The 27,895-nt window shown below is 47.9% G+C and overlaps 1 protein-coding gene across 2 annotated transcripts; it reads right to left on the bottom strand.

Moving 5' to 3' along the window:
• Window positions 1-696: 696 nt before the first annotated feature.
• Window positions 697-27,895, bottom strand: LOC308146398 (UTP--glucose-1-phosphate uridylyltransferase-like). Of its 2 annotated transcripts, XM_080518187.1 has the most exons (10): window positions 13,099-13,265; window positions 11,692-11,807; window positions 9,960-10,067; window positions 2,875-3,060; window positions 2,662-2,795; window positions 2,254-2,548; window positions 1,992-2,189; window positions 1,472-1,714; window positions 1,242-1,346; window positions 697-976 (listed from the first exon to the last, which is right to left on the bottom strand). In XM_080518187.1, exons 1-10 carry the CDS (start codon window positions 13,115-13,117, stop codon window positions 869-871), a joined length of 1,512 nt encoding a protein of 503 aa, XP_080374313.1. In that variant the 5' UTR covers window positions 13,118-13,265; the 3' UTR covers window positions 697-868. The 2 variants fall into 2 exon arrangements, with proteins under 2 accessions (XP_080374313.1, XP_080374314.1); XM_080518188.1 differs by lacking the exons at window positions 11,692-11,807; window positions 13,099-13,265 and adding an exon at window positions 27,790-27,895.

The following is a 27,895-nucleotide window of genomic DNA, read 5'->3' as shown; positions in this document are numbered from 1 at the left end:
ACTTCCATGGGTATTGTTCTACTACCGTACACACTCATACTTCCATGGGTATTGTTCTACTACACACTCATACTTCCATGGGTATTGTTCTACTACACACTCATACTTCCATGGGTGTGTCAGCAGGTAGAGATGTGAATCTCTGCAAACACAGAAACTGATTTGATCCAGATCTCCACTGTGGCCGGAGTTTTCAGAAACCATCGTTTGTGGTGAGTCGTAGGTGTGTTGATGTGTAAATGCGCAGCCCAAACACAGAGAAAAGCGTTTTTTCAGATACCCAAGTACACGGAAACGTGGCCTTAGTTTCTTGCTTTGACACATAATGGCAGCTGCGACTGGAGGTCTGACCATGAGGTCCCACTGTGTTGACCAGATCCCCCGACATCATCCTGCAGGACAACCTGACATGATCTCGTCACTTCCAACGGTATTCCAGAAAAATAGCCATCAAACTTCAAGACAATGAAGACGCGTGCTCTGTATGAACAGTCTGAGGTTCTGCTCTCCCCACTGGATCTTTATGTACCAGAACTGCAGACATTTGTTTCCACTGCCTCTCTGATGCTTTTGTTCTCATTTTTCAAAGTAAACAAACCTTTCTTCAGTGGTGGCACTGCAGAAAGAACCTGTGATGTGCTTCCACCAGTGAACTTCCTCTGAAGGGGTGTGGAGGGAACAGGAAACTGAGCGGCGCCAGGCTGAACTTCATTTATTGAGATAATCGAAGGCTCTTGATTGAACTTCCTGAGAAATGAGTCTGAGACAAAGTGATTCTGGAACAGTCCTGACATTCGACACGTTCATCACAACCACCACATTGATCAGTGCTCTTGGTATTTGTGTGCCGTGTATTTCCCAGAAGGCCTCAGTGGTCGAGGATGCGCAGGTTTCCTGAAACGATCTTGTTCTCCAGCACGGCTCCAGCAGGAATATCGATGCGGTCGCCATGGTTGGCGATGATGATGACGGTTCCCTGAGAAGATGAAGAGTTCAATGTGATCAGACTCATCTGGCAGCATCACGACTCCACACTTCACTGTGGAGCAGCTTCAAGGCTTTTCTACGTGTGAGTCTTCAAATGTAGAAACAACACCCATGAAAATGTTCCATATGGACAGATCCCATGAAACAACAGGAGACGGAGAGATGAAGTGAACCTGCAGCTCTGCAGCTCCTCCCGGACGCTCCAGTGGCTCCACAGCTCACTTTTAACACTGCCATTGCTGCGTGTGCATTACCTTCAGAGAGACGTTCTTTCCGAAGGTGACGTCTCCGGACACGGTCAGGTGGTCCAGCTCCAGCATGTCGGGGATGTTCTCGAACCTGGACAGGAAGTCCTGCACCTGCACGACAGGAAACGTCCAGACTGTTGACACCCTTCCCATTTTTAAATGAAACAATCACCGATTGATTTGAGCTTCCAGCAGCAGTCAGCGGAGCGACAACACGAGCAGTGTTCCAGGGTGACCTTGGTGAAGGAGCTGCCCAGCTTGACGTGCGGTGTGGTGGGGAATTCCCTCTTCTTGCTCATGGTGAGCGAGCCGGCGTCCAGGCTGTACAGGTTGGACATCACCAGCAGCAGGTCTGACGACGTCTTCACGGGGAGGAAGCGGCTGCGCGGCACGTTCACGCCCAGCGCGTTGTTGAAGCTCTTGATGGCAGCGCCCACGGCCGTCTCCAGCTGGAGGACGTTCAGACCGCCGTCCAAGGTCTGCAACGGGAAGACCAAGGCACACTGTATTCATCTCGTCCGTCCTACTGGGAGTTCACCTTAACGACACGTGCTAGGAGGTGTGGAGTCGGGGATTCAACCCCGTGGACCTCAGGTCACTCTGCTTCTCTGACCTCCACTGCCTCTCAGTCACAAAACCTGTTTTATCTTCAAGAAATGCTCATGTTGCATTTTTCAAGTTCCACACTACAGTGTAAAGTGTCCACGCCGTCCTGCTGAGAGACGGGCTGAACTGCAGCGCCCTTCGTCCGCTCACCTTGGGGTTGACGATGATCTCTAGATCCAAGGCGTTTGTGTCTTGCAGCCTCTTGATGGCGGGTAAAGAGATCCACAGGTTGTTGGTGTTGAAAATCTTGAACTTGGTGACAGACTTGAACTCGTCCACGTGGGGCTTCGGGACCTGGGCGATCTCCAGCAGCCTCAGGTGGTCGTCGTACTGGATCAGGGTGCCTCCCTGTGGGCGGCAGCAGGAGGTCAGGGACGCGTGGAGCCTGACCCCAGACCGCCCCGGGACTCACCTTGACGTCTGCTCTGGTCTTGTCGGTGACCTCCATGATGAACTCGCACTGCTTGTGGGCCGGCTGGCTGATCAGGTGGTGCAGGATGAAGAGGTCCACCGTGGCGCCCAGGTTGTCGATGTTGGACACAAAGATGTACTCCTTTCCCTCAGAGAGGAGTTTGTCCAGCAGCCCCGAGTTGTGGAAGCTGGCGTAGATGTCCCCGTGCCCTGGAGGGTACCAGGCCTCCAGGTCACCACTCATCCCCATGGTCTTCGCTATGGGCAGCAAGGACTCCTTGTTCACCCTGGGGTACCTGCCAGGGAACAAGTGTGTTTGACCTGAGAGACCAGAGGCATTGTGGGAAAACTGTGTGAAGTGCAGCACCAAACACTGGTCAGGTTCTCCAGTGTGTGTGTGTGTGTGTACCTGCTCTGGTTGAAGGTGTGGATGTTGACCTGGTGGTGTTTGTACTTCTGCAGGATCTTCTTGGTGTCTTCGTCAGTGTTGAAAGAGTTCATGAGAACTAGCGGCACGTCGGCGTTGTAGGTTTTGTTAAGATGCTGAAAAATAACAACGATGAAGAGTGGTGATGCTGCAGAGCTGCAGGGCTCCTGCTGCGGCGTGTGGCTGCAGCCCTACCTCGATCTGCTTGACGGTCAGGTCCAGGAAGGTGTTCTCGTTGCGGACGCTGATCAGACTCTTGGGGCCCTTGCAGCCCATGCTGGTTCCCAGACCTCCGTTCAGTTTGACCACGGCCAGCTTGTTGAGGCTGGACGAGATGTTGTCAGGGAGCCCCTTGGCCCTGATGCTGTCATAGGCCTGGATCTGACAGCACACTCACAATCAGACCCAGGCCCTGGACCTGCTCAACCAGGAACTCACACACCTCCGTTAAGATCCAAACCTCTGCTGGTCTTCACATCATGACGTCACAAAGTGTTTCTGGATTGTGATCAAACACCCAGAGGACAGGAGACACAATGGACTCTATCATTCTGACCTTTGTGGCTGACCGTAGAGGATATGGACAGTGACTGAATGACCTTTGACCTTCGTATGCTTACATGATATGATCTCAGAGGATACGAGGTGTGTGATGTCATCACTGTGTTTCATCAGTGTTTGTTTGCAGGCAACATGAGCCCAAACACTTGTTATGTTAACATCAGGTAAACTGTGTGCATGAAAACAATTCAGCTCAAATTCAACTCACTTTCTGCATGTTGAGAGCTCCAAAATCAACATATATTCTATTTAGCATTGTAAAACAGCATGGATCAGGTCAAAGTCAACATATATTCTATCTAGCATTGTAAAACAGCATGGATCAGGTAGACGATGTATTGTGACTGAGTGCAGAGGAAACTACATCTTGAGTCATTATTTCAGTGTTTTTCAGAACAGAATCTTCATTTCAGGTCTCCACAGCTCCGTCACTTGGTGGCGCTGTTTCCACCAGACAGGCTTTCCTTATAGAGAACAAGAGTTTGAAACAGGAAGTGAAGCCGAGCTTTCAGTTTAAAACCCACACGGCTTAATGTTATTTTCTTCTCTTAGCCTGTTGTTGAATATCAGTATATGATGGAGGTTTATTTAGTCACTATATATACATTTCTCTCTTCTTCCAGTCATTCCCTGCAGGACGTGTCCCCCTGGACGTTGGTCACATGAAGCCCTACAGGTTGAGACATGGCGGCCTGCGGAGAAAGTCCTGGTCCTCCTGATGGCCACTTCACTGCTGTACTGGCCACACCTCACACACACTCATGTAAAGATGTACAGACAATAGAAAACTAGTCTTTTTATAGGGGTTCAAACCTTTTTTTATGAATACATAACATTCAGTGCTCACAATACGTGTTTCAATACCACATTTTATAGTTTGGCCCTCTTTTTAAGGGGTTTTCTTATGAATGGGGGTGAATCTTGTTGCTTTACTGGTACAATTGATGAAGTTAGAGAGAGAAGCATGTGTCAGGCTGCATGCTGGGGTGTTGATGCCTTCTGGACGTCTGAGTCTCCAGCAGACAAGCTAAAAGCAGACGCTGACATGCTGCAGCGGTCAGACTATTCTTAGTGCTAACCTTCTGAGAGAGAGAGAGAGAGAGAGAGAGAGAGAGAGGGAGAGAGAGAGAGAGAGAATGTCACGCTGTCTGTCCTCAGCTCTGGTTACTCTGCTGGTCTGGTTGGATGTTTATCACAACGTTGAGTCTTCAGCTCACAAACGAAGAGACTCTGGATGAAAGGACCCGAGCAGAACAACCTGAAACCACAAACTAACTCTTGTCCAACAAAGTGGTGGATCCATGTTAGCTGGAGTTACACATGTTAGCTGGAGTTACACATGTTGGCTGGAGTTACACATGTTGGCTGGAGTTACACATGTTGGCTGGAGTTACACATGTTGGCTGGAGTTACACATATTAGCTGGAGTTACACATGTTAGCTGGAGTTACACATGTTGGCTGGAGTTACACATGTTAGCTGGAGTTACACATATTAGCTGGAGTTACACATGTTGGCTGTTAGCTGGAGTTACACATGTTGGCTGGAGTTACACATGTTAGCTGGAGTTACACATGTTGGCTGGAGTTACACATGTTAGCTGGAGTTACACATGTTGGCTGTTAGCTGGAGTTACACATGTTGGCTGGAGTTACACATGTTAGCTGGAGTTACACATGTTGGCTGTTAGCTGGAGTTACACATGTTGGCTGGAGTTACACATGTTAGCTGGAGTTACACATGTTAGCTGGAGTTACACATGTTGGCTGGAGTTACACATGTTGGCTGTTAGCTGGAGTTACACATGTTAGCTGGAGTTACACATGTTGGCTGGAGTTACACATGTTGGCTGTTAGCTGGAGTTACACATGTTAGCTGGAGTTACACATGTTAGCTGGAGTTACACATGTTGGCTGTTAGCTGGAGTTACACATGTTAGCTGGAGTTACACATGTTGGCTGGAGTTACACATGTTGGCTGGAGTTACACATGTTGGCTGTTAGCTGGAGTTACACATGTTAGCTGGAGTTACACATGTTGGCTGGAGTTACACATGTTAGCTGGAGTTACACATGTTAGCTGGAGTTACACATGTTAGCTGGAGTTACACATGTTGGCTGTTAGCTGGAGTTACACATGTTAGCTGGAGTTACACATGTTGGCTGGAGTTACACATGTTAGCTGGAGTTACACATGTTAGCTGGAGTTACACATGTTGGCTGGAGTTACACATATGTTACACACCATGACAGACAGTCTGAGCTATCCTTGCTGACCGCCCCCACCCTCCACCCTCCAGCCTGCACCCCCACCCTCCACCCTCCAGCCTGCACCCCCAACCCTCCAGCCTCCACCCTCCAGCCTGCATCCCCACCCTCCACCCTCCAGCCTGCACCCCCAACCCTCCAGGCTCCACCCTCCAGCCTCCACCCTCCAGCCTGCACCCCCACCCTCCAGCCTCCAGCCTGCACCCTCCAGCCTCCACCCGATCACAGCCGCCGTTCTTACTACAGCGACTGACTCTCCAGCGAGCACAGCGAGCCGTCAATACTCGGCTCAGCAGGGAGAGGAAGACAGGAAGAGAGGAAGAGAGGGAGGGAGGAAGAGAGGGAGAGAGGAAGAGGGAGAGAGGAAGAGAGGGAGAGAGGAAGAGGGAGAGAGGAAGAGAAGAAGAGAGGAAGAGAGGGAGAGAGGAAGAGAGGGAGAGAGGAGGAGAGGGAGAGAGGAGGAGAGGGAGAGAGGAAGAGAGGGAGAGAGGGAGGGAGTAAGAGAGGGAGAGAGGAAGAGAGGGAGCGAGGAAGAGAGGGAGAGGAAGTGAGGGAGAGAGGGAGGGAGGAAGAGAGGAAGAGAGGGAGAGAGGAAGAGAGGTAGAGAGGAAGAGAGGGAGAGAGGAAGTGAGGGAGAGAGGAAGTGAGGAAGAGAGGGAGAGAGGAAGAGGGAGAGAGGAAGAGAGGAAGAGAGGGAGAGAGGGAGAGAGGGAGAGGGAGAGAGGAGGAGAGGGAGAGAGGAAGAGAGGGAGAGAGGGATGGAGTAAGAGAGGGAGAGAGGGAGAGAGGAAGAGAGGGAGAGGGAGAGAGGGAGGGAGGAAGAGAGGGAGAGGAAGTGAGGGAGAGAGGGAGAGAGGGAGGGAGGAAGAGAGGAAGAGAGGGAGAGAGGAAGTGAGGAAGTGAGGGAGAGAGGAAGTGAGGAAGAGAGGGAGAGAGGAAGTGAGGAAGAGAAGAAGAGAGGAAGTGAGGGAGAGAGGAAGTGAGGAAGAGAAGAAGAGAGGAAGTGAGGGAGAGAGGAAGAGAGGAAGTGAGGAAGTGAGGAAGAGAAGAAGAGAGGAAGAGAGGAAGTGAGGAAGAGAAGAAGAGAGGAAGTGAGGAAGAGAGGAAGTGAGGAAGAGAAGAAGTGAGGAAGAGAGGAAGAGAGGAAGAGAGGAAGAGAGGAAGTGAGGAAGTGAGGGTCTGAGACTGAACACAGCGGCGCCTGCTACGATACCAGATTCCACACATTCTGACTCATGTGTCCGTCCCACTGTACCTCCACCCAGTAGAGCACTATGGAGGACCTGTTTCCTCTATCACTATGACCAGAGCACTATGGAGGACCTGTTTCCTCTATCACTCTATGACCAGAGCACTATGGAGGACCTGTTTCCTCTATCACTCTATGACCAGAGCACTATGGAGGACCTGTTTCCTCTATCACTATGACCAGAGCACTATGGAGGACCTGTTTCCTCTATCACTCTATGACCAGAGCACTATGGAGGACCTGTTTCCTCTATCACTCTATGACCAGAGCACTATGGAGGACCTGTTTCCTCTATCACTATGACCAGAGCACTATGGAGGAGCTTTTTCCTCTATCACAATGACCAGAGCACTATGGAGGACCTGTTTCCTCTATCACTCTATGACCAGAGCACTATGGAGGACCTGTTTCCTCTATCACTCTATGACCAGAGCGCTATGGAGGACCTGTTTCCTCTATCACTCTATGACCAGAGCGCTATGGAGGACCTGTTTCCTCTATCACTATGACCAGAGCACTATGGAGGACCTGTTTCCTCTATCACTCTATGACCAGAGCACTATGGAGGACCTGTTTCCTCTATCACTCTATGACCAGAGCACTATGGAGGACCTGTTTCCTCTATCACTATGACCAGAGCACTATGGAGGACCTGTTTCCTCTATCACTCTATGACCAGAGCACTATGGAGGACCTGTATCCTCTATCACTATGACCAGAGCACTATGGAGGACCTGTTTCCTCTATCACTATGACCAGAGCACTATGGAGGACCTGTTTCCTCTATCACTCTATGACCAGTGCACTATGGAGGACCTGTTTCCTCTATCACTCTATGACCAGAGCACTATGGAGGACCTGTTTCCTCTATCACTCTATGGCCAGAGCACTATGGAGGACCTGTTTCCTCTATCACTCTATGACCAGAGCACTATGGAGGACCTGTTTCCTCTATCACTCTATGACCAGAGCACTATGGAGGACCTGTTTCCTCTATCACTATGACCAGAGCACTATGGAGGACCTGTTTCCTCTATCACTATGACCAGAGCACTATGGAGGACCTGTTTCCTCTATCACTATGACCAGAGCACTATGGAGGACCTGTTTCCTCTATCACTATGACCAGAGCACTGTGGAGGACCTGTTTCCTCTATCACTATGACCAGAGCACTATGGAGGACCTGTTTCCTCTATCACTCTATGACCAGAGCACTATGGAGGACCTGTTTCCTCTATCACTCTATGACCAGAGCACTATGGAGGACCTGTTTCCTCTATCACTCTATGACCAGAGCACTATGGAGGACCTGTATCCTCTATCACTATGTCCAGAGCACTATGGAGGACCTGTTTCCTCTATCACAATGACCAGAGCACTATGGAGGACCTGTTTCCTCTATCACTCCATGACCAGAGCACTATGGAGGACCTGTTTCCTCTATCACTCTATGACCAGAGCACTATGGAGGACCTGTTTCCTCTATCACTTTGACCAGAGCACTATGGAGGACCTGTTTCCTCTATCACTCTATGACCAGAGCACTATGGAGGACCTGTATCCTCTATCACTATGACCAGAGCACTATGGAGGACCTGTTTCCTCTATCACTATGACCAGAGCACTATGGAGGACCTGTTTCCTCTATCACTCTATGACCAGAGCACTATGGAGGACCTGTTTCCTCTATCACTCTATGACCAGAGCACTATGGAGGACCTGTTTCCTCTATCACTCTATGGCCAGAGCACTATGGAGGACCTGTTTCCTCTATCACTCTATGACCAGAGCACTATGGAGGACCTGTTTCCTCTATCACTCTATGACCAGAGCACTATGGGGGACCTGTTTCCTCTATCACTATGACCAGAGCACTATGGAGGACCTGTTTCCTCTATCACTATGACCAGAGCACTATGGAGGACCTGTTTCCTCTATCACTATGACCAGAGCACTATGGAGGACCTGTTTCCTCTATCACTATGACCAGAGCACTGTGGAGGACCTGTTTCCTCTATCACTATGACCAGAGCACTATGGAGGACCTGTTTCCTCTATCACTCTATGACCAGAGCACTATGGAGGACCTGTTTCCTCTATCACTCTATGACCAGAGCACTATGGAGGACCTGTTTCCTCTATCACTCTATGACCAGAGCACTATGGAGGACCTGTATCCTCTATCACTATGTCCAGAGCACTATGGAGGACCTGTTTCCTCTATCACTATGACCAGAGCACTATGGAGGACCTGTTTCCTCTATCACTATGACCAGAGCACTATGGAGGACCTGTTTCCTCTATCACTCTATGACCAGAGCACTATGGAGGACCTGTTTCCTCTATCACTATGACCAGAGCACTATGGAGGACCTTATTCCTCGATCACTATGACCAGAGCACTATGGAGGACCTGTTTCCTCTATCACTATGACCAGAGCACTATGGAGGACTGAAGGACTGAAATGCAGTATAACTGCTATATTTCTCACAGTGCAAAGACCAACTCAGCTCCACTGGACAGAAGAACCTTCAGAGGCACTGCATCGTCTTTTACATCTGATATCAGCAGGTAGAACTTCTGATGTTTCCATTAATCTGCACATTTCACAGACTGTCAGGAACCAATCATGTGGTACAATCCCCCGATCCCTAACATGAAGTAAAAACCTCAATGTGAATTTTAGATCCTGATCCGATCGGGTCCATTCAGGAAGGATCAGAGTTCTGGTTCCTGTCCATCCCATGAACACATGGTTCTGATCGGGTCTCCAGAGGAGTCAGACTGTCGTCACGTGACTCTTCACAATGTTTAGAGGAAAATGCGTCCGAAGACTCAGAAGAAACTCTGCTCTTGTTTCCTGATCAGAACAAGATGAATATATTTCTTTGTGTTTCACTGTATAAAGAAACACAACCAGCTGACAAATCATCTTCAATACTTCCTGCTAAAGCTCAATGTAGTTCATGCCACAAAGCATTATGGGATTGATCCACTGACTGAATGGAAGGATATTCCCATTCAGTACAAAAGTGACCATGTGAACACAGACGTGATGTTTATTAGATGAAAGATCTACTCTGTGTGTGTCTTCTCTACATGGTCTGGTGTAAACACAGCCTTAGAGGTCACCTAGTTTCAAACTGAGCAGCTTCAGACTAGCCTGATATCAGCACTGACGTGTGAAGGGCTCCTGCTTACCGAATCTTCGGGTGGACGGTTGATCTTGGCCCATTCGATTGAAGGACCTTTGACCTGCAGGAATCTGTGGAAAAGTTTCTTGAAGCCATCAAAATCTTTTCTGGAGGTCTGAAACAAAGAGAAGGCACATGTCAGGAAAAAAATCAAATAGATAAAACAGACATTATTACAATTGGCCCGAAACATCAAAGAGAAAAATGATCTTAACATCTAGTAACACTGACCTCCAGTACCACTGTGAGGAACCTGGACTTACTTCTGACCAGGATTTATCCTTCAACTCCCACATCAAACTAATCTGTAGGACTGTTGCATCATGTTTCTAAAATCACAAACAACTTGATCTTGGAGTGACGCTGAAAAACTAATTCATGTATTTGTTACCTCCAGAGAAGACTGTTGTAAATAATCAAGGTCTCCCATTAACTCTTAAAAAGCCTTCAACTGATTCAAAATGCTGCAGTGAGAGTCCTGACAAGAACCAGCAGGAGAGATCACATCACTACAATATCAGCTTCTCTTCACTGGCTCCTGTTACATCGAGAATACAATTTAAAATCCTTCTTCTAACCTATAAAGCTCAACCAGGCTCCATCATATCTTAAGGAACTGTTAGTACAAGAACAACACTTGGTTCTCAGAGTGCTGGCTAACTGGAGGTTCCTAGGGTTTCACAAGGAGAATGGAGGCGGAGCTTTTAGCTTTCAGGCTCGTGTCATGTGGAACCAGATCCCAGTCTGACACAGTCTGGACCCTAGCCCTAACCCTAGCCCTAGCCCTAGCCCAAACCCTACCAGGCTCGTGTCATGTGGAACCAGATCCCAGTCTGACACAGTCTCGACATGTTGGGCTCAAGACTTTTCTTTTCAATACGACTTACAGTTTGAGCTGGTTCCGGCCACCCTGGACCATTTTCTAATGAAACTGACAGCTAACCCTAACCCTACCCTAACCCTAACCCTAACCCTACCCTAACCCTAACCCTACCCTAACCCTTTTCAATACGACTTACAGTTTGAGCTGGTTCCGGCCACCCTGGACCATTTTCTAATCATTCTGACAGCTAACCCTAACCCTAACCTAACCCTAACCTAACCCTAACCTAACCTAACCCTAACCCAACCCTTCACCATGCTGATCTTCATTTATTCCTCATCCTCTTTGTTCCACAGTGCCATGTGACAAACATTCCTCCCCTCCCTCTACAGAAAGTCTCCACCTCTGATTCTGGTGCAACAGGTTTCTTCCTGTTCACAAATATGTTTTTCCTTTCCACAATCTCCAATGGTTACTCATGTGGACTTGTTAGTTGTCTCAGTAAAAGTATCTTGATCGACTGACTGAGTTGTATTTGGCACAATAAAGGAGGTCTGATGTAGACATCCTGGTCTGCAGCCAGACTTTGGATCAGAGCAGTGGACTGACTGTACGACCTCTGGGTTGTTCACCTCAAGTCCCACAAAGACACAAATCATTCTTTGTGTTTGTTACTCTGACCAAATGGACTTCAAATATTTGTACTCTAAATATACGATATGAAAGAGGCCCAGACCCTCGTGAACTTGTGTGACCCAGCAAAGCTCGCATGTACATAAAGATGACATTTCAATCCATCTTAGTCTGGAGACTTTTGAATATTTTTTTATTGAAGACGATTTGAGGCCGCTCAATATCACTGAGTCACATTTCTGTCTTCTTGTGGGGAAGAGGCGGTTTCAGTCAGTGTTCTCACCTCAGCCTCGGCCGGGTCTGCTGTACACAGCAGAGCTTCCAGCTCGCGGTGCATCGAGTTCTCATGCTGCTGACGGAGCTTCTGGTGGAACTCTGTCATGCTTCCTCTGGTCAGGTCTACACACACACACACACACACACAGACAGACAGACAGACAGACAGACAGACAGACAGACAGGTGTGAGCAGAGTTTTATGGTCGCCACACTGTGCTGACAGGATGATGAGTCTCCATTAAATGCATCTAAAGTTGCATCAGTTTGTGGAGGAACATGCTCTATAATCTGGATCCTGCTTTGTGAAGGGGAGTATAATCTGTCAGTATGAGTAGAAATACTTCCGTCTGAGAGGTACCTCACCAGGTTCCTCACCAGGTTCCTCACCAGGTACCTCACCAGCGCTACCCAACTAGAATCAGCCGCAGAACAAGAGCACCAGGCTGCGTTCCAGGAAACCTGCTAAAGAATTTCCTGCTGAGATACACATGATTTTTTCTCTCTCTCGGTAGTTAGAGAAGACAAATATGGGAAATGTGTTTTAAGATTGTATTCAACGAAAATATCCGCTTGTTCAAGATAGACGTCATTTAAAAGAATGTTATGATTTTCAGTTCAGTTCCAACCGTCCAACAGTGAAATCACCAGTGAGCCTTTGCTCGTCAATCCAGCAGAGGATCTAGAACTACTACACACCGATAACAACATGCGTCACCGTTCTGTTCAAGATGAAAACCCTGAGGACGACCTTGAATGTCTCCAGGTCCAGCTGGTTTTAGATTAGAACATAACATGATGTTGAAGACAAAGTGTGTGTGACAGAGCAGAGCTGATTCCCTTTCACCCGTCACCCCGTCCAGGACCCCCGTCCAGGACCCCCGTCCACCACAACCCCGTCCAGGACCCCCGTCCACCACAACACCGTCCAGGACCCCCGTCCACCACAACCCCGTCCAGGACCCCCGTCCACCACAACCCCGTCCACCACAACACCGTCCAGGACCCCCGTCCACCACAACCCTGTCCAGGACCCCCGTCCACCACAACCCCGTCCAGGACCCCCGTCCACCACAACCCCGTCCACCACAACACCGTCCAGGACCCCCGTCCAGGACCCCCGTCCACTACAACCCCGTCCAGGACCCCCGTCCACCACAACATGGACGTCCTTTCAGGGACTTCAGTGGTCTGAGTTGACAGTGACGTTACAGTGATTATGTGAGAAGAGCGAGTAGAAAATGAAATCCATCAGTGAGGAAGAAACAGGCGGTCAGTGTGTGTGTGTGTGTGTGTGTGTGTGTGTGTGTGTGTGTGTGTGTGTGTGTGTGTGTGTGTGTGTGTGTGTGTGTGTGTGTGAGCAGCTGGTTGGATGGACCTTCCTGGTCTGAGGTGAGAAGACGACAGAAACTTACCAGCCACAGTCAGAGACATGTTAGCAGTGTGTGTGTACACAACAGAAGCACACACACACACACACTCAGGTCAGTGGGGAGGCGTGTGTCAGATCACAGCCGGTCCATGGACGTGTTAAAAAAAGATGAAGACTGGTCCGGGGACGCTCAGAGAACCAACCCCCCGGTCATCCTCTCAGCAGAGAGGCTGGCTGGGCTGCAGCTCCCACAATAAGCTGGGCTCAACGCCGGCCCACAAGCCAACGCACCAATCACACGCCACCGCTGGCTGTGTCGGGGTCCAGCCCACTCAGGACCCTGCCATGCACCTTGCTCCCTACACTCCACTTTGTCTTCCAGATCCCAGACAAGGGCTCAGCCAGACGTCACAGGACACCAGACAACACCTGAAGACCCACAACATGACGACACAGAATGAAGTCACAGGGACATTTGAAATAATCTCATGTTGCGTTTCCCTCAATCATGAACCAGCAGTTCTTCTCTTCAGCCACTGGGTGGCAGCATTTTTATCGACCTGCAGTCATTCCTCCCAAAGAGGAAGCCAGTTCTCCAGGAAGACGATTAGTATAATGGAATTAATCACATTGTAATATTTGATACAAGAATCAACATGTTTCAGTTAAAACAGATTTTGGTAGATAAATGAATCAATAATAGACTTACACATGTTGACAACTAAATCACATTGACATATTCAGTTTTTTTACTCTAATGTGGACAGAATAGTTTATTTCACAGTAGTAATAACCTTAGTGTCAGCTGGTGGCTACTTGTTCAGCAGAAACTTGGTGATGGGAAAATTCTTCGTTCATATTTTGCACACAATCCTGCTCTTATCCTTAGTTTAGGGAAGTTTCAATTCAGAACTTTCCTGTTTCATGATCACATCCATTAGCAGCTAACGTTAGCTTAGCTACTTTTGACACTGATGCTCTGCTGCTTCGGCATCGTCACTGAAAGGAGCAGGAATTGTCTTCAAACAAACGCTTCCTGTGAGTCGGCACAAAACAACACGGCTGCTGAGCTGCTAACGTTCTCACTGCAGTCACAATCCAGTTCCTCAAACACTCCCACTCTAGACCCTCTCGGCCAGGGTGGTGCAGGACGGCTCTGTGAGGCTGATTTCAGTCAAGCATAAGTCCTGTGGCCTAAAACCGGACGCAGTAGGCTCCAGCCCAGACCCTCAAACCACCAACACACACACACTATATATATATATATATATATATATATATATAGGGATGCTCAATATTGGCTTTTCTACCGATATCCGATATTCCGATATTGTCCAACTCTTAATTTCCGATACCGATATCACCAATACCGATATCACCAATACCGATATCACCGATACCGATATCTGCTGGCTTTTTACATCAAAACTGTTCGGTAACAACAACATAAAATAACTCCTACTGTGGAATGAACACATTATGCCTAATTTTATTGTGATGCCCCACTGGATGCATATGTGAATCAAACATGGCTTTCCAAATGTACACACTGAGAAAAATAAGAGAACAACAACTTACATTATGGAAAAAAGTGCCATATTTATTTAGTGTTAGAGAGAAACCTCAACAACAAACTCAACAACACCACAGACAATATAAAAAAAAGGAAGAGGCATATCTTCAGTCCATTAGTTGTAAACAGTCAATGAATGAATAACTGGACATAACTTGTCAAATAATAGACTCAAACTGGGCTCAATCTCTTTTAAGAGTAACAAAATAGTGCAAATATAAACAAGAAAGGCACAGAAATGCTCACAAAATTAAAACAGCCCTCCTTTAAAGTGCAACAAAAACAAAGACTGAAGTTGACTCGTCCATATAACTGGTCTATTTCTTTCCCCATGTCCTCATGTGTAAGAGGTCCATTGTTCTGTATGAATACACTGGTTCACTGTCAACACTGGTGCAGGGTGCAGTCAGGTACTGGTACCAGTGCTGAACACTGGTTCACTGTCAACACTGGTGCAGGGTGCAGTCAGGTACTGGTACCAGTGCTGAACAGTGGTTCACTGTCAACACTGGTGCAGGGTGCAGTCAGGTACTGGTACCAGTGCTGAACACTGGTTCACTGTCAACACTGGTGCAGGGTGCAGTCAGGTACTGGTACCAGTGCTGAACACTGGTTCACTGTCAACACTGGTGCAGGGTGCAGTCAGGTACTGGTACCAGTGCTGAACAGTGGTTCACTGTCAACACTGGTGCAGGGTGCAGTCAGGTACTGGTACCAGTGCTGAACAGTGGTTCACTGTCAACACTGGTGCAGGGTGCAGTCAGGTACTGGTACCAGTGCTGAACACTGGTTCCCTGTCAACACTGGTGCAGGGTGCAGTCAGGTACTGGTACCAGTGCTGAACAGTTGTTCACTGTCAACACTGGTGCAGGGTGCAGTCAGGTACTGGTACCAGTGCTGAACACTGGTTCACTGTCAACACTGGTGCAGGGTGCAGTCAGGTACTGGTACCAGTGCTGAACAGTGGTTCACTGTCAACACTGGTGCAGGGTGCAGTCAGGTACTGGCACCAGTGTGAACACTGGTTCACTGTCAACACTGGTGCAGGGTGCAGTCAGGTACTGGTACCAGTGCTGAACACTGGTTCACTGTCAACACTGGTGCAGGGTGCAGTCAGGTACTGGTACCAGTGCTGAACACTGGTTCCCTGTCAACACTGGTGCAGGGTGCAGTCAGGTACTGGTACCAGTGCTGAACAGTTGTTCACTGTCAACACTGGTGCAGGGTGCAGTCAGGTACTGGTACCAGTGCTGAACACTGGTTCACTGTCAACACTGGTGCAGGGTGCAGTCAGGTACTGGTACCAGTGCTGAACAGTGGTTCACTGTCAACACTGGTGCAGGGTGCAGTCAGGTACTGGTACCAGTGCTGAACACTGGTTCACCGTCAACACTGGTGCAGGGTGCAGTCAGGTACTGGTGCTGAACAGTGGTTCACTGTCAACACTGGTGCAGGGTGCAGTCAGGTACTGGTACCAGTGCTGAACAGTGGTTCACTGTCAACACTGGTGCAGGGTGCAGTCAGGTACTGGCACCAGTGTGAACACTGGTTCACTGTCAACACTGGTGCAGGGTGCAGTCAGGTACTGGTACCAGTGCTGAACAGTGGTTCACTGTCAACACTGGTGCAGGGTGCAGTCAGGTACTGGTACCAGTGCTGAACAGTGGTTCACTGTCAACACTGGTGCAGGGTGCAGTCAGGTACTGGTACCAGTGCTGAACACTGGTTCACTGTCAACACTGGTGCAGGGTGCAGTCAGGTACTGGTACCAGTGCTGAACAGTTGTTCACTGTCAACACTGGTGCAGGGTGCAGTCAGGTACTGGTACCAGTGCTGAACAGTGGTTCACTGTCAACACTGGTGCAGGGTGCAGTCAGGTACTGGTCCAGCAGGGAAGAGGGCCTGGTGGAGCCTCCAGTCCTCCACGGACATTTCATTCCCTGGGCTTCTCCTTCTTAGCCACGAGTCCAGCGTGTTGTATTTGTTGTTGTTAAACGTCATCAAGCGCGCACCCGTAAACGTCCCATGCTGCGTTCAAGCACACTCGGAAATTCCAATATCGGTTGTAAAAATCCGATACCGATATTGTCAGGGTGTAGGGTGAGGTCCCCTTTAAGAGTGGGCGGGCCATAGGTCTGGGCTGTCAGCACCACACCTGTGGCCACTTTCTGTAATCACCCTGCCCTATATATGTCCTGTCTGTGTGTTTGTTCAGCGTCGGGTTGTTTGTTATCGATGTCCCGTCCGTCCTGTCCAGTGTTAGTCGTCCATGTCTCGTCCGGTCTGTCCAGTCATTGGAGTCCAGTCTGCTGTGCTCCTCATGTCAAGGAGCAACCGGCGAATCATCGGTCTGTGCTGTCCTCAAATAAAAGACTTGTTTGAACCCAGCCTGTTTCCAGAGTCCTGCACTTGGGTCCTGTCCGTATCCGTGACAGATATTTCCAAATATCTGTCACGTTTCCAAATATTACATTTTTAAGTCAATATCGGCCGATAATATATATATATATATATATATATATATATGTATATATGGAGCTGGAGAGGCTTGGAAGGTGAAGGTGACAGTAGTGCCCTCGGGGCAGGAACCCCCAAACTGGAGGAGTGGCTACAGCAGATCCCTGGAACAACCTCTGGTAGAGGACCAGGACCCTCAAGCTCCCAGGCCTCTGGTAGTGGACCAGGACCCTCAAGCTCCCAGGCCTCTGGTAGTGGACCAGGACCCTCAAGCTCCCAGGCCTCTGGTAGAGGACCAGGACCCTCAAGCTCCCAGGCCTCTGGTAGTGGACCAGGACCCTCAAGCTCCCAGGCCTCTGGTAGTGGACCAGGACCCTCAAGCTCCCAGGCCTCTGGTAGAGGACCAGGACCCTCAAGCTCCCAGCTTGGAATAGAAAAACAGGTGACCGCCCGCGAAGGGCGAGAGGGGAATTTTACTTATATATACAGGTGCTGGTCATATTATTAGAATACCATGAAAAAGTTGATTTATTTCAGTAATTATATTCAGAACTTGAAACTTACATATTATATCAATTCATTACACACAGAGTTATATATTTGAAATGTTTATTTCTTTTAATTTGGATGATTAGTACTGACAATTACTGAAAATCACAAATTCAGTATCTCAGAAAATTTGAATATTAGTTACAACTCATACAAAAAATGTTTTTTTAGAAATGTGGGCCAACTGAAAAGTATGAACATGGAAAGTTTCAGCATGTACGGCAATCAATACTTGGTTGCAGCTCCTTTTGCCTGAATTGCTGCAGCAATGCGGCGTGGCATGGAGTCCATCAGTCTGTTGCACTCCTCAGGTGTTATGAGAGCTTTGATAGTGGCCTTCAACTCTTCAGCATTGTTTGGTCTGGCATCTCGCATCTTCCGCTTCACAATAACAGAGGTTTTCTATGGGGTTCAGGTCAGGGGAGTTTGCAGGCCAATTAAGAACAGGGATAGCATGGTCCTTAAACCAGGTACTGGTAGATTTGGCACCGTGTTCAGGTGCCAAGTCATGGTGGAAAAGGAATTCTTCACCTCCATCAAGTCGGTCAGCAGCAGGAAGCATAAAGTCTAAAACTTCCTGGTGGACTGCTGCATTGACCCTGGACCTCAGGAAACACAGTGGACCAACACCAGCAGAGGACATGGCGCCCCAGACCATTACTGTGGAGGGGGGGGGGGCAGACCATTACTGACTGTGGACATTTGCCACTGGACTTCAGGCAACGTGGATTCTGTGGCTCCCCTGTCTTCCTCCAGACTCTGGGACCTTGATTTCCAAAGGAGATACAAAATGTACTTTCATGTGAAAACAGAACTTTGGACCCCTCAGCAGCAGTCCAGTCCTTTTTGTCTTCAGCCCAGGTGAGACGCTTTTGACGCTGCCTCTTATTCAAGAGTGGCTTGACGCGAGGAATGCGACAGCTGAAGCCCAGATCTTGCCTATGTCGGTGCGTGGTGGTTCTTGAAGCACTGATTCCAGCTGCAGTCCACTCTTTGTGGATCTCCCCCACATTTTTGAATGGGTTTCGTTTGACAATCCTCTCCAGGGTGCGGTTATCCCTCTTGCTTGTACACTTTTTTCTACCACATCTTTTTCTTCCCTTCGCCTCTCTATTAATGTGCTTTTAGACACAGAGCTCTGTGAACATCCAACCTCTTTGGCAAGGACCTTTTGTGTCTTGCCTTCCTTCTTTAAAGTGTCAATGGTCATCTTTTGGACAGTTGTCAGGTCAGCAGTCTTCCCCGTGATTGTGTGTCATACAGAATCAAACCCAGAGACCATTTATAGGCTTTTCCAGGTGTTTTGAGTTAATTAGCTAATTAGAGTGTGGCACCAGGTGTCTTCAATATCTGACCTTTTCACCATATTCTAATTTTCTGAGATAATGAATTTAGGGTTTTCATTGGTTGTCAGCTATAATCATCCTTTTTTTGGCAAAAAACCCTTGAGATATATCAGTCTGTTTGGAATGAATATATACATTCTACACGTTTGACTTTCTAAATGGAATTAATGAAATAAATCAACTTTTTCATGATATTCTAATAATATGACCAGCACCTGTGTATATATATATATATACATACATACATACATATATAAAGAGGCCCAGACCCACGTGAACCACGCCCCCTTCCCACAGTCCTGCTGGGTGAGAGGCCTGGGTCCTAGTGGCCACCACAGACTCCCCCCGAACACCCAGCAGGCGAGGCTTGGCGAGCAGGGCGTCCATGAGGAGGAGAAAAACAGTCATCCACAGGCTGTGAGCCAGAACGCCCAGCACGAGGAGAAACCACTGGGGGTCTTGGAGGACGACCACGACGGGGAACCTGGGCCGGAACCATGGCCTCATCAGCCTTCATATGAGCAGGCTTAAGTCTGTCTAACCAAATGTGCTCCCTGCCCACCCTCATCCAGCACGGAAACCTTGTGTTGGAACGATGGCCCCCTTATGAAGGGGCCATCATACGGGGGTTGTAAGGGCGAGCGGTGAGCATCATGCCGCACAAAAACAAAACGGGCCGAATTGAGCTCCGCCAGAACAAACGACGGTGGAAAACAGTGGTGAATGGGGCCCGGAGTGGAAAAACCACCAGAGGACAGTGGACCGGCTTCAGACCGGGGTCGAGGAGCAGAACTTTCAGGTAAAACTTCCCCAGGAACATGGAGCGGCTGACAAAGCACGAGCTCGGCAGGCGACGCATTTAGGTCCTCCTTAGGAGCCCAACACAACCCCAGCATCACCCAAGGCAAACGGTCCAGCTACCATCAGACAGTGCAGCACGCAGCGCTGCTTTAAGGGAGCGGTGAAAACTCACACAAGCTATTAGCCTGAGGGTGGTATGCAGTAGTACGATGTACCTGCACCCCTAGAGACCCCGCCATCACAGACCAAAGCTCTGGCACAAACTGGGGGCCCCTGTCGGAGGATCACTGCAGTCTTAGGCACATCATCTGCACACAGGAACCTGGTGAGAACCGCCACCAGGTCCACTTTAGAAAACACAGACGTGCCAAACACACAGAAAAGTCTTGAATATGAGAAACGGGATAGCGATCGTACACAGTGATATTGTTATGGCGGTGAAAATCTCCACATGGCCGCCATGACCCGTCTGCCTTCGGCACCATGTGACGCGGCGAGGCCCAAACGCTGCATATTGGCAAACTCCTCTTTAGCTATAGCTAGCTTCTCCGCGTCTAAAAACCACAAAAACCGGCGGGCCCGTGGTAGCAATGAAATGCTCGACGCCGTGCTTCGTCACCGTGGTGGAGAATACAGGCTTGGTCAGAGGCGGGTTTTCCACCAGCAAACGCTGAAACACATTCTCTGATGCTAAAAAATGAACGCGGGCTAACGGCCCAGGTCCCCCGGTCTCACACGGAAAGGTAGCAAATGACACTGCATCGATCAACCGGCGGTTCTCGACATCAACCAGCAAATCATGAGCAAAGAGAAAATCAGCACCGATAAGGGGAACAGTAATGGGGGCGATCACAAAGTCCAACTTAAACTGGTGTGCGTGGAAACATACAGTCGCTGACCTACTGCCAAAAGATGAGATGGGGGAACCGTTGGTCAACGGAGGTCCTGTGTCCCGGGCTGGCTGGAGGGAGGAGCCTCAGCTGGAGGGAGGAGGTTCATCTGGAGGGAGGAGGCTCAGCTGGAGGGAGGCGGTTCAACTGGAGGGAGGAGGCTCAGCTGGAGGGAGGAGGTTCAGCTGGAGGGAGGCGGTTCAGCTGGAGGGAGGAGGTTCAGCTGGAGGGAGGAGGCTCAGCTGGAGGGAGGAGGCTCAGCTGGAGGGAGGAGGCTCAGCTGGAGGGAGGAGCCTCAGCTGGAGGGAGGAGGTTCAGCTGGAGGGAGGAGGCTCAGCTGGAGGGAGGAGGCTCAGCTGGAGGGAGGAGGTTCAGCTGGAGGGAGGAGGCTCAGCTGGAGGGAGGAGGCTCAGCTGGAGGGAGGAGGTTCAGCTGGAGGGAGGAGGCTCAGCTGGAGGGAGGAGCCCCAGCTGGAGGGAGGAGGTTCAGCTGGAGGGAGGAGCCTCAGCTGGAGGGAGGAGCCTCAGCTGCGAGCCGGAGTCACCAGAAAACGCTTCCCTGACACCGAGTCTTTGAGGAAAAGCAGCTCACATCGTCCACCAGCACCCTCAGCTGTTTCCCTGCGCCTCCAATGTGCCAGGAGGGACGCAGCGTCGCGCCTTGGCGCCAAACCGCTGATGGAAAAAACAGATGCTGGTCCCGTGTCGTCTCCAGACAGCCACACTGACCACCACCACAGGGTCTGCGTCCTCCGTCACCAGCTGGGGGGCTCCGCTCCCACACCTTGTACCACAAATCTCCTTGTGGCCAGCAGAACTCGATCCGCCTCCTCGGCCAAACCACGGCAGTCCCCCTGGGACAAACACCGGGAGCCCCCAATACAGTAGAATGCACCATTTCAAATGTACCACCGTGTAGGGCCAACCCCTGCACTACATTGATTTTTTATTTGAGACATTGACCTGATTTTATTTGATGATTGTATAGTATAATCAATAAAATATGCATCACCTGGAGTGAGTGGCCTGGCGGGTAGTGTATTTTCCACATGTGGCCATTGGTGAAAAGTGAAGTTTGGACACCTTGTCTCTGGACCCTCTGGACCCTCTAGGTTCCAGAGGGTCATAACCAACTCAAATCTGTCCATGCTCACACCTTGACCTTTACACGCAGCAGCAGAATGATAGAACGAGGAATGGAGGTGTAGAATGATAGGAGGAATGGAGGTGTAGAATGATAGAACGAGGAATGGAGGTGTAGAATGATAGGAGGAATGGAGGTGTAGAATGATAGAAGGAGGAATGGAGGTGTAGAATGATAGAATGAGGAATGGAGGTGTAGAATGATAGGAGGAGGAATGGAGGTGTAGAATGAGAGAAGGAGGAATGGAGGTGTAGAATGATAGAACGAGGAATGGAGGTGTAGAATGATAGAAGGAGGAATGGAGGTGTAGAATGATAGAAGGAGGAATGGAGGTGTAGAATGATAGGAGGAGGAATGGAGGGGTAGAATGATAGGAGGAATGGAGGTGTAGAATGATAGAAGGAGGAATGGAGGTGTAGAATGATAGAAGGAGGAATGGAGGTGTAGAATGATAGAACGAGGAATGGAGGTGTGGAATGATAGAAGGAGGAATGGAGGTGTGGAATGATAGAAGGAGGAATGGAGGTGTGGAATGACAGAAGGAGGAATGGAGGTGTAGAATGATAGAAGGAGGAATGGAGGTGTAGAAGGATAGAAGGAGGAATGGAGGTGTAGAATGATAGGAGGAGGAATGGAGGTGTAGAATGATAGGAGGAGGAATGGAGGTGTGGAAGGATAGAAGGAGGAATGGAGGTGTAGAATGATAGAAGGAGGAATGGAGGTGTAGAATGATAGAAGGAGGAATGGAGGTGTAGAATGATAGGAGGAGGAATGGAGGTGTAGAAGGATAGAAGGAGGAATGGAGGTGTAGAAGGATAGAAGGAGGAATGGAGGTGTAGAATGATAGGAGGAATGGAGGTGTAGAATGATAGGAGGAATGGAGGTGTAGAATGATAGAAGGAGGAATGGAGGTGTAGAATGATAGGAGGAATGGAGGTGTAGAATGATAGAAGGAGGAATAGAGGTGTAGAATGATAGGAGGAATGGAGGTGTAGAATGATAGAATGAGGAATGGAGGTGTAGAATGATAGGAGGAATGGAGGTGTAGAATGATAGGAGGAATGGAGGTGTAGAATGATAGAAGGAGGAATGGAGGTGTATAATGATAGAAGGAGGAATGGAGGTGTAGAATGGTAGGAGGAATGGAGGTGTAGAATGATAGAAGGAGGAATGGAGGTGTAGAATGATAGGAGGAATGGAGGTGTAGAATAATAGAATGAGGAATGGAGGTGTAGAATGATAGAAGGAGGAATGGAGGTGTAGAATGATAGAAGGAGGAATGGAGGTGTAGAATGATAGAATGAGGAATGGAGGTGTAGAATGATAGAATGAGGAATGGAGGTGTAGAATGATAGAAGGAGGAATGGAGGTGTAGAATGATAGGAGGAATGGAGGTGTAGAATGATAGAATGAGGAATGGAGGTGTAGAATGATAGAAGGAGGAATGGAGGTGTAGAATGATAGAATGAGGAATGGAGGTGTAGAATGATAGAAGGAGGAATGGAGGTGTAGAATGATAGAAGGAGGAATGGAGGTGTAGAATGATAGAATGAGGAATGGAGGTGTAGAATGATAGAAGGAGGAATGGAGGTGTAGAATGATAGAAGGAGGAATGGAGGTGTAGAATGATAGAAGGAGGAATGGAGGTGTAGAATGATAGAAGGAGGAATGGAGGTGTAGAATGATAGGAGGAGGAATGGAGGTGTAGAATGATAGGAGGAGGAATGGAGGTGTAGAATGATAGAACGAGGAATGGAGGTGTAGAATGATAGAACGAGGAATGGAGGTGTAGAATGATAGGAGGAGGAATGGAGGTGTAGAATGATAGAAGGAGGAATGGAGGTGTAGAATGATAGGAGGAATGGAGGTGTAGAATGATAGAAGGAGGAATGGAGGTGTAGAATGATAGAAGGAGGAATGGAGGTGTAGAATGATAGGAGGAACGGAGGTGTAGAATGATAGAAGGAGGAATGGAGGTGTAGAATGATAGAAGGAGGAATGGAGGTGTAGAATGATAGAACGAGGAATGGAGGTGTAGAATGATAGAAGGAGGAATGGAGGTGTAGAATGATAGAAGGAGGAATGGAGGTGTAGAATGATTGGAGGAATGGAGGTGTAGAATGATAGAAGGAGGAATGGAGGTGTAGAATGATAGAAGGGGGAATGGAGGTGTAGAATGATAGAAGGAGGAATGGAGGTGTAGAATGATAGAACGAGGAATGGAGGTGTAGAATGATAGGAGGAATGGAGGTGTAGAATGATAGAATGAGGAATGGAGGTGTAGAATGATAGAAGGAGGAATGGAGGTGTGGAATGACAGAAGGAGGAATGGAGGTGTAGAATGATAGAAGGAGGAATGGGGGTGTAGAATGATAGAAGGAGGAATGGAGGTGTAGAATGATAGGAGGAGGAATGGAGGTGTAGAATGATAGAACGAGGAATGGAGGTGTAGAATGATAGGAGGAATGGAGGTGTAGAATGATAGGAGGAGGAATGGAGGTGTAGAAGGATAGAAGGAGGAATGGAGGTGTAGAATGATAGGAGGAATGGAGGTGTAGAATGATAGAACGAGGAATGGAGGTGTAGAATGATAGGAGGAGGAATGGAGGTGTAGAAGGATAGAAGGAGGAATGGAGGTGTAGAATGATAGGAGGAATGGAGGTGTAGAATGATAGAAGGAGGAATGGAGGTGTAGAATGATAGGAGGAATGGAGGTGTAGAATGATAGAAGGAGGAATGGAGGTGTAGAATGATAGAAGGAGGAATGGAGGTGTAGAATGATAGAATGAGGAATGGAGGTGTAGAATGATAGAATGATGAAACCTATATAAACACAGTGATTAACGTTCTCTTTCACATGAAGACACTAAAAGACTCATTTTATGGTTAAAAATCCAGCTTTCATTTTCAGTAGTTTGTAGTTTGTTTTTTAGTTGCTGATGGACCAAAAGTGTCACTTCATTCTAAAGTTCTGTGGGTTAGAAAATATGAATGAACGGCTGGTGGCGGAGCGCCCCCTACAGCCTCACACTGCCTTGCTCAGCGGCTGCGTTGCCTCAGTCTGCAGTCGTAGCGCCAAACAAGACCTGGTTAGTTACAATGACGTTACGACGGAACGCGTGAAAACTGCTTGTAAATGCTAGATGTCACACAGCTCAGTCTGTGGAGACGTGGTGCCGTCATCACGGATTAACCATCTTGTTCCTTTGGATGATTCACTTCAGGGAACCACTTATTAGATCGTTCACACACTTTATCTTTATTGTTTTTCTTTAGAACCTCTCCAGGGCTCCGTGCTCGTTGTAGATTTCAGAAAGCCGGTTCAGCATCTCTTCCACCTTGTGGGTAGCAAAACCTCCAGAGGTAACTCCAGAGATAACTCCAGAGATAACTCCAGAGGTAACTCCAGAGGTAACTCCAGAGATAACTCCAGAGGTAACTCCAGAGGTAACTCCAGAGATAACTCCAGAGGTAACTCCAGAGGTAACTCCAGAGATAACTCCAGAGATAACTCCAGAGATAACTCCAGAGGTAACTCCAGAGATAACTCCAGAGATAACTCCAGAGGTAACTCCAGAGATAACTCCAGAGGTAACTCCAGAGATAACTCCAGAGATAACTCCAGAGGTAACTCCAGAGATAACTCCAGAGATAACTCCAGAGGTAACTCCAGAGGTAACTCCAGAGATAACTCCAGAGGTAACTCCAGAGATAACTCCAGATATAACTCCAGAGGTAACTCCAGAGATAACTCCAGAGGTAACTCCAGAGATAACTCCAGAGGTAACTCCAGAGATAACTCCAGAGGTAACTCCAGAGATAACTCCAGAGGTAACTCCAGAGGTAACTCCAGAGGTATCTCCAGAGATAACTCCAGAGGTAACTCCAGAGATAACTCCAGAGATAACTCCAGAGATTACTCCAGAGGTAACTCCAGAGATAACTCCAGAGATAACTCCAGAGGTAACTCCAGAGGTAACTCCAGAGATAACTCCAGAGGTAACTCCAGAGATAACTCCAGATGTAACTCCAGAGGTAACTCCAGAGATAACTCCAGAGATAACTCCAGAGATAACTCCAGAGGTAACTCCAGAGATAACTCCAGAGGTAACAGTAACTCCAACAGTAACTACAACAGTAACTCCAACAATAACTACAACAGTAACTCCAACAGTAACTACAACAGTAACTCCAACAATAACTACAACAGTAACTCCAACAGTAACTACAACAGTAACTCCAACAGTAACTACAACAGTGACTCCAACAGTAAGTCCTACAGTAACTACAACAGTAACTCCAACAGTAACTACAACAGTAACTTCAACAGTCACTCCAACAGTAACTCTAACAATAACTACAACAGTAACTACAACAGTAACTCTAACAATAACTACAACAGTAACTACAACAGTAACTACAACAGTAACTCCAACAGTAACTACAACAGTAACTCCAATAGTAACTACAACAGTAACTCCAACAGTAACTCCAACAGTAACTCCAACAGTAACTCCAACAGTAACTCCAATAGTAACTACAACAGTAACTACAACAGTAACTCCAACAGTAACTCCAACAATAACTACAACAGTAACTCCAACAGTAACTACAACAGTAACTCCAGCAGTAACTCCAACAGTAACTACAACAGTAACTCCAATAGTAACTACAACAGTAACTCCAACAGTAACTCCAACAGTAACTACAACAGTAACTCCAACAGTAACTCCAACAGTAACTCTAACAATAACTACAACAGTAACTACAACAGTAACTCCAACAGTAACTCCAACAGTAACTCCAACAGTAACTCCAATAGTAACTACAACAGTAACTCCAACAGTAACTCTAACAATAACTACAACAGTAACTACAACAGTAACTCCAACAGTAACTACAACAATAACTCCAATAGTAACTCCAACAGTAACTCCAACAGTAACTCCAACAGTAACTCCAATAGTAACTACAACAGTAACTCCAACAGTAACTCTAACAATAACTACAACAGTAACTCCAACAGTAACTCCAACAGTAACTCCAACAGTAACTCCAATAGTAACTACAACAGTAACTCCAACAGTAACTCAAACAGTAACTCCAACAGTAACTCCAATAGTAACTACAACAGTAACTCCAACAGTAACTCTAACAGTAACTACAACAGTAACTCCAGCAGTAACTCCAACAGTAACTACAACAGTAACTCCAGCAGTAACTACAACAGTAACTCCAGCAGTAACTCCAACAGTAACTACAACAGTAACTCCAACAGTAACTCCAATAGTAACTCCAGCAGTAACTACAACAGTAACTCCAGCAGTAACTCCAACAGTAACTACAACAGTAACTCCAACAGTAACTCCAATAGTAACTCCAGCAGTAACTCCAACAGTAACTACAACAGTAACTCCAACAGTAACTCCAATAGTAACTCCAGCAGTAACTACAACAGTAACTCCAGCAGTAACATAACATCTGTAAAGTTCTTGTTCCACTGTTTAATTTATTATTATTATTATTATTATAATTATTATTATGCTATTGGAAGGGGCCCCCCAAAATAAAACCCTGGTAGGGCCCCCACTTGGCCAGGGGCGGCCCTGGAGACCTCTGTCATGACGTCATTGTATTGATCAGTGAGAACAGGTGATATTAGAAGTTAGTGAAAGAGTGAATCTCTGAGAAGAACTGAACATGGAGATTTTATTTTATACTCATACATTCTATTTCCATACAGACGAGGCATACTTTTATATTGAAAATACTTATTATCAATAATATTCTACTCTGAAAAATATTGATTTCAAACTCATTCACAATGTGTGGGTGCTGTGCAGTCACGTTGATATCCCCGTCCCACACACACACACACACACACACACACACACACACACACACACACACACACACACACACACACACACACACACACACACACACACACACACACACTATCAGCTGTTACCCACTTGAGCACCGTGAGTCAGAAGGGGGGAGGACCACCGAGACCAGGACCGGGATCAGGACCGGGATCAGGACCGGGACTGTGGCCGTGCAGGACGGTTCAGGACCGGG

This window comes from Blennius ocellaris (genome assembly GCF_963422515.1).
Source record: "Blennius ocellaris genome assembly, chromosome: 3".
NCBI lineage: Eukaryota > Metazoa > Chordata > Actinopteri > Blenniiformes > Blenniidae > Blennius > Blennius ocellaris.
This window is presented reverse-complemented; position numbering and strand designations above follow the sequence as displayed.

Coding starts and splice junctions, on each gene's coding strand:
- LOC308146398 (XM_080518187.1), bottom strand. Junction 2,549..2,661: donor CACACCTTCAACCAGAGCAG/GTACACACACAC, acceptor GTTCCCTGGCAG/GTACCCCAGGGTGAACAAGG. Junction 977..1,241: donor GAAAGAACGTCTCTCTGAAG/GTAATGCACACG, acceptor TCATCTTCTCAG/GGAACCGTCATCATCATCGC.